Source organism: Mixophyes fleayi, chromosome 2, assembly GCF_038048845.1.
Source record: "Mixophyes fleayi isolate aMixFle1 chromosome 2, aMixFle1.hap1, whole genome shotgun sequence".
NCBI lineage: Eukaryota > Metazoa > Chordata > Amphibia > Anura > Limnodynastidae > Mixophyes > Mixophyes fleayi.
In genome coordinates this window covers 91,523,905-91,535,559 of record NC_134403.1, presented here as the reverse complement: position 1 = coordinate 91,535,559, position 11,655 = coordinate 91,523,905, and the positions used below count along the sequence as shown (strand labels likewise).

The following is an 11,655-nucleotide window of genomic DNA, read 5'->3' as shown; positions in this document are numbered from 1 at the left end:
ACGGCCCTGATGGAGGGGTCTATACAGGCCCCTTACTGCTGTACTGCCTGTATCCCCCTGGATGCAAATAAGGAAGAAAACATTGACTTTACTGTTTTTCCTATGATTATACATTTTGAAATCTCCAGGACTATGAGCATCAATCTTGTTTGAGGACTTTGTGCCTTGTTCTGTGTCTAATAGAAGTGGACAGCTGCCTAGTGGCAACTCAACTCACCCTAAATATGTCACAAGAAGAACACTGTGTGAATAGTTCTTACTGACATGAAGATTGCACTATAGTTGCAGTGCTGTACAGTAGGTACAGGGAACACAGTGTGAAATTAGGAAAACTGTCACATTTCCAGATGAGAGATACATTTACAAACACTCTCTTTTATGTGCATTGAGCAAGCAGCATTCACTCGAAAAAAGAGGGATTTTATTTATAGTTGCTAAATTCAAACAATTGAGTATATATTTTTTTTATTTTGGTTTTAGAATGATTGGAAATGACAAAGCAAAAACTATGGTTTTATAATGTTATAATATTTCAAACTTGAAGATACTGTGTACAGAATTTGTGTAGGGAATATTGAATTAATACATTAATCTTTGCTGTAACTTATAAGACTTTGAAATTGTTTCAGTAATTATATTCCATAAGCATTAGTTTACCAGGACAATTTATTGATCAAGTTTGTAATATTTTCTTGTTATCAGATTTACCGTGAATACCACTACCATTTTCCATACGTAATTAAGTTATTGTGGTCTTGCGTCTGGGCTGGCAACTCTCTCTTAGAAGAGTGAAAGAATATCGCCATCCAACACCAACAGACTATACTAGTAAAAACTATTCTGCACAGAGAACTTTATGTTTCTGCATAACAATAATACAATAATTACAGGAGGAATGCAGGCGATTGGGTGTCACCCTGCGTTTCATCCTGCAGTCCATTTTAGTAAAGAGCAGGTGATCCGATCTTCAGTGAAAGGGAGTGGTGGCAGCATTACAAGTGTTACCTCAAGAAGCATATGGAGGTGAAATCCCCTGTATGTAGAGTATTATCAAAGCAGCAGATTCATATTTATTACATGGAAAAATGAGTCACCATTTCACAGGTGTATTGCTAGAATTAGCTTGAATATTATGTAATTATGTTGGCACTATTTAAAATACAATATAATTGTGAGCTGTGGAAGATTTCATCTGGCCCTCACCCCTGTTCTCCGTTTGTCTTTCGCACTTTATTTGCCACCAATTTATTTGAAGATTGCGTAATCCATAAAACCCAATATTTAGTTTCTTTGGTGCCAAATAAACACTTGTAGATGTATAGTCACAATAATTCTGTTAATGTAGTTTAATCATATTGGTTGATCTGCCAATGTGAAAGGAACATTCATAGATACCAACCATGGCACAGTGGTTAGCATAACTCACACTGCTGAGGTCATGAGCCATTTTGGAATTCATGGGACTGATTAACATTTGAAGTGTGAGGTAATGAACTAAGGGTAGACAAAGGCCACATTCCAATTCACACCTTCACACACAAATCAGTAAGTAATCAGTGGTTTCAACTCCTAAGATAACCGATAGGTGAATCACATTCATATCTGTCACCAAAGAGGAGTTTGTAGAAATATATTTATCAAAGGTCAAAATTGGTTGAGGACCGTCCACACTTTTATAACACAATAATGTGATGCTTCAAAGTGGCAGTTTTATGTCATTCTACCAAAATAAAACTTCTTAGCATTTATTACAGGCTGCACCAAATTGGTTCCCAAAATATATTCTGTCTTAAAGTCTCAGAACCCCTTGAAGTTGTTCTAATAAGATATTTGTACAGCTCTGGCTGTGACCTGTGTCCTAAAACTAGACGGGGAGCCCTCAATCTTCAAGGTACAGAATGTGTAGCATGCATATGGAGGTATCAAAAAATGCAGATTAGCGAGTGCAATTTCACTGGGGATATGCCTACATTGTCCTGCATACTATATCAAAACCTAATTTCCAGAATAACAAGGATAATATACCCTACTGAGCATGTGTTAAGACATAGGGCTCAAGTAATTAAGGAGATCGAAGCATAAAAAAAAAAAGGAGTAACATTTGCACCTGGGCAAAAACCATGTTTCCTTGGAGGGGGAGGTAAATTTAAAATGTGGGTACAGATTTATAGTCGGGATAGGGGCATTTCCTAGATCAACTTTATATTTCAGTGTAGTAATAAAGCTATTAAGTATCTGTGTGCTAGATGAAAAAAAACAGCCAGTATTTAACTTATGTGCAAAATAATAAACTAATTTGCACCCCTTGCATTGTAACATGGTTTGTTCCAGAGGACATTTACTCTTTTTGCCTTAATGACTCAGGCCCATACTCTGCAACATAGCAGCAGCTTATATGATGCTGATCCAGATAACAAACACTCTTAGGCTGGGTACACGCTACGGGGCTTTCAGCTGATTATCAGGCCAAACGATAAACAACTGCTTGGCCCATTATTGCATTAGTGTGTACGCTGCAGTGATGAACGGTCATCGTTCCAAAGTACAGATTTGATTTTTAAACCGACTAAAAATGCACTCATGACCAGCAGTGTCCAGATCTCTATGGAGCATGAAGTCACAATCTTGTCAGTCGATGGTGTTGAAGGGCACAGATCTGAAAGCAAATCATGTAAATTGTGTTTAGTGTGTACACAAAAATTGGCATGCTGATCGGGACCTTTTTTTTTTTTTTTTTTTAAGTTGTTGGTATAATTATTAAGGAGCTTGCACAAGAAATTTTGTAGTTTAGCTGTTCTTAGATCTTCTTGCCTGCACTTTGTGCACAATCTCCCCCCAGCTTTTCCATAACCATAAGGAATGTTGACTATATCCATTCCAAAATATTCCGCTTTCATTCCTGTGAGAACATGTTTCATTTGTGAGATCTTACAACTAAAAGAATGGACACATTTTTAATAAAGTGTTGCTTGTACAGGTGCATGAATATTTCTGTATCTTCAATAACCATATTAGTACAAATGTGTTCATTTATATTATTGCTGATTTGTACAAGTTCATTGTCCTATGGACATTGTTGGAAGGGGTTGGGGGGTAATCAGAAAGCATTATTACACCCAGATACCAGAGGCTAAATGACCAAAATGGATTATGGTATCTTTTGAAGTTTCTATACTAAACAAATGTTTTTCAAGCAATTTCATATTTTATTAATTGCACATCTTTCTATTATGTACACAGTAGGGGGCAATGGTGAATGTTGCCTGTGAGTAACCCCCCTGATTAGACTCTACAACTTAACGTGTAAAGACTACATCTTAATTTTTTTGGAACAGATGACTTATTTTTACCAGTATGAAAGACTAGTTAAATATAGCCACAAAATTCTTAAGATTCCTTTGCAAGAGGAATTCTGGCTAATTTTTAGAACAACTTATTGTTTGAAGTAACTAAGGTCACAAGTTGCATAGGAAATCCTTTGACTTTGAAGTTATGGTGAAGTATAAAAACCATTAAGTTGAATATTTAGCTTTTTTTTTTTTTTTAAACAGCATAGCTATTTCATGCATATAAAAATGAAGCAAAGATCAAGCTTGTTGTTGACCAACGTTCTACCACAATGATAAGTACCGTTGTCAAAGAAATCCAATTCCTGGAATACAGATTGGGGCACATGAAGCCTTAGGACTGCTCAGTTGCACAGACACTAAAATTTACATGACGCATACACAATCATTGATTGTATATACAACATAAGAAACCAAAATCATGAAAGCCTAACAGATCCAGATTGCATGGACTGGTTAAAGCAACCTACCTCTACAAAGAGTAATATTTAATAAAATAGAGCACTAATATTCGGTGGAGCAACAGAGTTCTGCAGTCACAGTTGCCACTGTTTTCTGTTAATACCTGCAACACATTCCAGTCATTAATGAGCTTAATGGATGACAAACCGAGATAGATCAGGAATGCAATTTCGGACTCTTTTGGCCTCAGTCTAATGTTTGTACTTTAATGTCCTCCAGGCATGTGTTAAGTGTTTTAGTTCTCCTTTATCCAAATTACACTTTTAAATCTACAAATGAAGCACAGGCTTAATTTATTGCCATTAATAAAAGTGTTTATATATTAATGCTTAATCTTACCAATGTTCAATTCTAAAGAAAAAACAGGTATATGCTTCTCAATGGGGGGAGGGGTAAGACTATTTACAGTTTTTACATAGATTAGGTCCAACCAAGTGTTTGCAGCTACAGGACCAGGATTTAATTTAGGGTAGTGTAGGGTCTAATTCACCTACACATTTCATAATAGGGCATTGTAAAAAGGTGTAAGTCTAAAGTATTGCTTAACTGCAGTGTGATTAATTGGCCAAATGTGGATTCTACAAGCTTCACTATGGGGTATGTCCAAGGTTTTGTAGATTGGTATAGAGTAATTCTATTAGTCTTTTATCAAGATTAGAATTAGAGCCCCCAGCAATCAGAGTTCGCTTCACTTCCTGGTACCAAAGAAATTGCTGAATTTTGCTAGCGCCTCAGATGCCAGAAACAAGTTATGTTTCGGTTACTATACATTCCGAGAAGCCTCATTCTCGGAGAATGAGAGGATTCAATTAATACATTGTCGTAGGGATCCAAACAAGGGTTCTTATATTGTACTAATAAAGTTTAGCTAGACAAAATAAAAAAAAAAATAAAGCTTTGTCTGCATGCATGGGGGGCTTGAATGTCATTGAAGTGTTTACACAAGGTGTTCTGAAATAAACAAGTCAAAGTTTGTTTTCTCCCATATATTTTCAATAAATAAAATTAGTGTCACAGATCAAGCACATACAAGTTTACAGTTGATTAAAATAAAAAATAAAAGTTTATAGTCCTCACAGCGCAGGGAAGAAAACCACTTTAACCAGCGGTTTCACCAACGGCTGCTACCTATACAATAATGTACAGGCACAAGTACCACAGGGTTAACACTGTAATGATAATGCTTCTGGCAAGTCCATGGAGTAGCCCAAGGTAGGGAAGGGATTATTCTATTAAAATCAGCTTTTTATTTTAGTGGTCTCTAAACAGCTCCACCGTACGGGTTTCAATTGTCCTTCATGTGCAAATATTTTCAGCTCTTCTCTCACCAAGCCTGTGTGCCAGCTCAGCCCCTGGGGGTGAGGTTACTGCTCTCAGGAGCTTCACCCCCGGGCCTGGCGTTCTCTGCCAGTGATAAAGAACGCTGGGGAATGCCCAAAGTCTGATACAAGTGTCCGTGTGTCATGCCAGCCTTACGGCCCTACATCAGACAACAGCTCTTGGCCTTCTCTTTCTTGAAAGTGGAAGAAATTAATTCAGATCGGCTGGGCAGATTTAACAGTCTCTTAGATAGGCTCCGCACAGGGCTTCTACGATTGGGAGGTGAAGGTTTGGACAGACACACTGTGGAAGCAGAACGGAATATGCTGTGTACACTTTTTTCCGATGTGAAGGCAGAACACTCAAGGTAGCTCTCTGCTCCTAGTTGTTTGGCAGCTGCACAACCCTGGAATTAGAGAGAAAGGCAAGATAAAGATAACAGCTCATCTTCTCTGGTCCTATTCAGCTATTAAACTACAGTTTGTGCATCTGGACCCCCAAAGAGGGACCCACTACACCACTGTCCACTTAATAAGCAGTTTAAGTATCAAGCCTTAGCCTTTACATGAATTGCAATATAGGGGAAGGAGAACATGAAAAATGAAGTCAAACAGCTTTGCTGTATACAATACATACACAGAAAGGGACAGTGTTTTACCATTGCAGAAAATACAGCAACACAATCTGCATTTTGTACAGGTGAAACAAAAAGATTTATTTTACAGTGGACACTGTACTGCACAGGTATAGAATAGCAGCAACAGTCACATGTTACATATTACAATTGGGCACAAACCTGTTCGTAAGACACAGGTGCCTGTTTCTGGTTGGACAGCTCCATGATCGTGCTGAGGTCAGTCCGCAGGTCTATTTTGCAGCCAATCAAGATTATTCTTGTGCTAGGGCAGTAGTCCATGACCTCGGTCTTCCACTGCAAGTAAAAAAAGGATCAGTCAGTCCACACAAATATAGCATCTCCTGTGGCATTCTAATCATGTGCATCCAAGAAGGATTTCTTCTCCCAACCTCAGGCTAGACACTACAGTGTAATATATAATTGGTATCTTTAGAAAGCAGACATACCCTAAAAGTTCTAGACCTACAATGAAGCCATAAATGGCCTATGCACCTCCGGGGGTGAAAAAAAACCCAGACACTAGTATTGACTGCAGAGCCATCATTCATACTTATTACGCCTTACCTTCTTTAAAGCGCTATCTAGGCTCTCTGGCCGGCTGATATCAAAGCAGAGCAGCACTGCATCAGAGTCACTGTAGCAGAGGGGCCGGACATTATCGTAATATGGGGAACCTGTCAATTGAGAGAAGATAAGTGGTCAACAGGTGTTGAGGTCAAACAGACAAACGCTTATAGCTACAGTTGGAAAGAAGAAACCAATCATTTTAAACATAACAAAACCCAACTCTCTCCAGCTTGCTACCAATAACCACGAGAAGTCAGTATAAGGAGATTAATGCTCAAGTCAGTGATGGAGAAGAAAATGCTTTTATAAGATATACTGATCACCTACTTAGTGGAGGTGGTCAGCTTGTTTCCTAAATCAATATACATAAGAATGCAGCCCATCAACTAAGAACTGGTGAAAACACAGGCATGTGTCACATCTATGCCAGATTCTAGCGAATGTATAGGCCACAAGACAACCGCTTCCCTGTGAGTGACAGGTGGCCTTTAAATTAATTGCACACATTCACCGATCATTTTTTTAGGCTTTTCTATACATACAAGCAATAGACTATAGAAAGCATCCAGGTCACAAAACTGAACCCTCTTAGAAGGATTTGTTAACAGGGGATAAGAGTTTCTTGAAAAGCCTCTACTAACGAACTGTGAGCACAATTACCAACATGCAGCTCAACTTCAGGGACAAGTTGTGCAATCAGACTCTGAACATGTGTTCTAGCACTGCAACAGTCTTTCCCTGAGGAGGCCATTATCTGCTCTGCCCTTATGTGAAAACATCCTCTGCTGTAAGAGGTTTGGGACATCACATCAGTTTAACCACTGCATCAAAGAGGGAGCAATCATGATTGTTCAGGCAAAGCATGCCACTAGGGTCATACACATGAGCCCTCTTCATTTTAAAGCCTCGATGTTGAGACCAGAGATATCTAATAAGGAATGGGAAGAAATAATGCAGTTCTTTTGTGGGTACGTAGCCCAGACAGCACCCTTCAGGCACAGGGCAAGGGAGCTGCAAGCCTTAAGCTTTCCCCACTTCACCCTCCCTTTCAGGTTTTAGCTCAGCAGCTTCGTGCTTAGAATAGCAAATACCCCCTCCCTGACTAGGAGAACAGTTTCCATAGCAACAAGACCAGACCAATCATGGTAGGGACAGGAGGCTGCAGAATATCAAGACATTAAATATAAAAATATGTACAAAGGAGTTGAACTAGTTAAAAAGGTTTATTCAGTACAGATGTTTCAGGCATATTAATCTTAAAACATTATGAACCAATAGGAGTTAGAGAGGACAAGTTGTATTGCAAACCCCAAGTGCAAACAACAAGAGACCAAAATGAACCCTCAAGACAAACCTATTCATGTTGGTTTTAAACAAAGTATAATACAGACAAAAGTTCACCTTGTGGCTTATACATCTTTGCATAAAATTATGCATTGGGATGTTTATGCCATTATCTGCAGTTACCAACCATAGGTCATTAAATCAACTTTGTTTTTATCATGTTTAGCAAAATAAAGCCAGTCATCTACCCAGCGTCCAGCTAGCTACCTGGGATGCTGGTGTACTGCTCAAGGACTGGCTGGTGCCTGCTGCATCCCTTCCCCTGGGGCTCTTAGAGAGCTGCGTAGCTGAATGTGCAAGTCTGAGCCACACACTGGCTTCAAGATTCAATGCCACTGATCTGCAGCATCGGCTAGACTGGCCGTGCATAGCAAGTAGCCAGCTAAACATCACTCCGTGCCAGCACTGCACCTCCAGCAGCAGAGGGCACCACATTATTTCATCCTAAAGATTTAACTAAATATATTTATTCTAAATAAAATAGATTTTTATATAACACTCAACCCAGAAATAGTTTCACTTTTAAAATTGTTACTCACTAGGTGTCACATTTGTTGGGGAACACATTGTTTTGTCCACCCACAGCAATGGTCTTTTTAGCTTACAGAAAATGGGCGGGGTTCAGGTATGTACAACACACAAGACTGGAACTTGTATGGCACAGATGAGATACATAAACAGTGGTGATCTGTCACAGGAGTATTTGCCAAATATTGACACACCAAAACAAAGGTCAGTTTTGCTAGTAGGCAGCCAGTACCATTTATTTTTTGGCATCCATTTGTGCCCCTTAAGATAAGCACATCTAGCAGTGTACCATTATGTGGATAGATGCAACCATTCCCCAGCCAAAACTACATGCAATAATCTAAGTAGGCGCTAAATAAATGGTGATTATGGTTTACAAAAACTTTGCAATTTTGACTACAATTACTCAATCAATTGTTTTTCTAGTAAAAGCCTCAAAGATTTACTGCAGTGGAAACATCCCAGTGTCTGTACAACAGGAAATAGGGATAAGCAGAGTAATTAGATTTGGGAACTTTGAGAAACTAATGAGGTATTCAAACTGCCAATTAACAGTTGCAACAACAAGACCCTTTTAAGAGTGGAAATGACCAATAGGTGTTGACCACCAATGTTTCTCATCCCAGTGTGCCCTGGGGCAGTTTCAGGCCTGACAGACTAGCTAAACACATCCCAGCAGGAAACACAATAAACCTTTGATTACAACTTTCTTCTGTTACAACAGAAGAGGAATGTTAAAAACCTACAATTGTTTAATAGCATTTCACCACTCCCTCTAGCTGTACTGAAAGGTTCACATGAACGCTGCATGTAAAACAATGAAAATAATGTTTACTTGCACTTTGCAGCTGTATTGGGGTTTGGCCCAAACATGTTAGTTACACTTGGAGGGGGGGGAATTCACGGCATTAGAAGATCCCTGTGTTATTAAAGGGATCATGAATTATTGATTTAAGCATTTCAATATCAAACCAGGCTTTTTGAACTCCGTTAATTTTTAACCATTTTAGATGGTCGTGAACACCACAACCTTACAGGGACTGTTCAATTGATATCCAGATGCAAGCACATAGTTTAATTTGGCTAATCAACAACACCATTCACCAATTTAGTGTCTACATTGCAAAGTTATTTTATATTGAGCCCTGTATCAGTTAGCATTGGTTCAGATGGATACTTTCCAGACTTCAGATGGAAGAAGACTCAAGAAAAATGCTCCGAAAATAATGCAGGCACAGGACTATTCATCCTGCCTCTGCTCAAGTGGGTGGAACAAGTATACCAGAATAGCAACATATCCTAACATTTTGGTCTGACCTGTGTTTTCTGTATAGGTGACTCTGGTACAAGGTTCTAATATGCTAGCATTTGCAGTTAAAACCCAGGAACATTATATAGGGTTTTTATTGAGCATCATTCCATCTGAGACATGTCAATAAAAACACACCCCAATTGTCTAAATGAGGCCTTAGATTTTGTTGTACTAGTCAACATTAAATACACAACTCTTTAGATTACGCTGTAGATTTAAAGAACAGCCATATGTTCCTTCGTACTGAATACATACCTGATGTGTCCCAAAGACTGAGCTCTACACGATTATCCTCTGTCTCCAGGCTAGCTGTGTAGTTTTCAAACACTGTAGGTACATAGGTCTAGAAACAAGAGACACATATAGCTTACTCACAACACTGCAGCCAACAAATACTTTAATGCAACATAACAGTGCTAGGACATAATTGTAGCCAACACAAGCAGCTATTTGACACCTACGCAACACAATGGAACTGCGGGCAATACAGCTCACTGACACCACTGCAGCCAACGCAAGCACACGTGTTTCAATCGCATCACTGCAACATACAGATATTGATACGCAAGGCGAATGCACCACACAATAAGACAATCCAGACACACAAGACAAAGGAGAGAAACCAGAGAGTCAGACTTAGGAACTCAGGAAATAAGATCCAAACATTCAGTACTACAATATTGCAGCCAACTACAGTATTAAACTAATAGGTTAGCCTACAGTTTACACAATTGTTCTACCCTTGGAATGTAGTCAATATAATAAAATGCTACTTAACCAAAATCTACCTTAAGATGTCTAGCCATTCCCAAGGACAGGCACACAATGCATTGTTAAAATGTCTAAAGTAAATAAAAGACTACAATAAAAATAAGATTGTTAAGGAAAAAGACAGTAATCCAGGTAATTAGCATTATCACAAGAGTTATATTTTATAAATGATTGCACTTTAGTAAATATTCTGGGTTGATTATGGGAAAGGAAAATAACCTGACCTTTAGCTAGACCATATCGCAATTTACTGACAACCTTTATTTTAAGACAAATACTTTGGTTATTTAGTTTAACTTTTTAAGCTTTGATTTAAACAGTAACCAAACAAAAGAGCATCTGCAGTTATTGCTTTTTAAAAGAGTGCAAATACAAGATCCAAGCCAGGAATTCCCCTATCCCAGGGGTGTTAAGTCCAATTTTAATAACTACCATAAGCCTCAGGGGCACCAAAGCAAACTTATATTTAAGACATCGCACCTTATTAATTATAACTAAATGCAGACAGCAGTAACTGCTCCGCATTACACAGCAGATGATATACAGGTCATCGGTACAGACCAGCGATCTCTGGACTTCTCAGGAGGCGGGGGAGCAGCAGAGTCTCCCCGGTGGGGGCAGTCAGCGTTATACCCAGAAGGAGCACTAAGCCTGGGAACATAATGCAGTCACAGCCGACTGCACAGGCATCCCAGCAATGTAACATGGCTGCATGGGAAGCTGGGCAGCGGGGTTACAGGGCTCCTAGTACAAAGCGCTGGCCAGGAGACCATGTAGCTGGTCACCCCTCATGTGTCACTCACCTCCGGGTAACAATCCTTCGCCAGAACTTGTAACATCGCCGTCTTCCCACAGTGGACATCTCCTACTAACACCAACTTGCACCTGACCACAGCGGGCTGGGGATTCCTTTTCTCCTTCATTGCGTTAGTATAATATCTCCGTGCACAGAGCTTATAATTACGTTTCCAGGTAACAGCGGCCAGACGGACAGTAACGGCAGTAACTGATCCTCCGGCTCCGGCGTGCCTTATATATAACTAGCGCCGAGCCTATGAGAAGGCGAGAGCTCAGGGACCCCGAGCCAATCAACGGCTGGTCCTGTGAGACGCCCCGCCCCTGTTTTGTTTGCCTCCTGGAATGATATTCCGCAGTCCAGGGAGAGACATGTGCACTCTGCATTGTCATGGAATGTCTGCTAGCTGCAAAGGTGGAAATACCGGGATTTCAGTGGCCATTAATGTCTGACAGTTGTGATACAGAAACGTTTATTTTACCTTTATACTTGTAGTGGTTTAGTAATGATTTATGTAGTGTTAATTAGTTATATGTAGGAATATAACACTAATAATTTACAGACTTTTATT

General features: G+C 39.4%; 1 protein-coding gene across 1 annotated transcript; it reads right to left on the bottom strand.

Moving 5' to 3' along the window:
- Positions 1 to 4,780: 4,780 nt before the first annotated feature.
- Positions 4,781 to 11,309, bottom strand: RND1 (Rho family GTPase 1). The gene is made up of 5 exons (XM_075199642.1): positions 11,092 to 11,309; positions 9,773 to 9,860; positions 6,331 to 6,440; positions 5,926 to 6,060; positions 4,781 to 5,535 (listed from the first exon to the last, which is right to left on the bottom strand). Exons 1-5 carry the CDS (start codon positions 11,209 to 11,211, stop codon positions 5,290 to 5,292), a joined length of 699 nt encoding a protein of 232 aa, XP_075055743.1. The 5' UTR covers positions 11,212 to 11,309; the 3' UTR covers positions 4,781 to 5,289.
- Between the last annotated feature and the right edge of the window lie 346 nt (positions 11,310 to 11,655).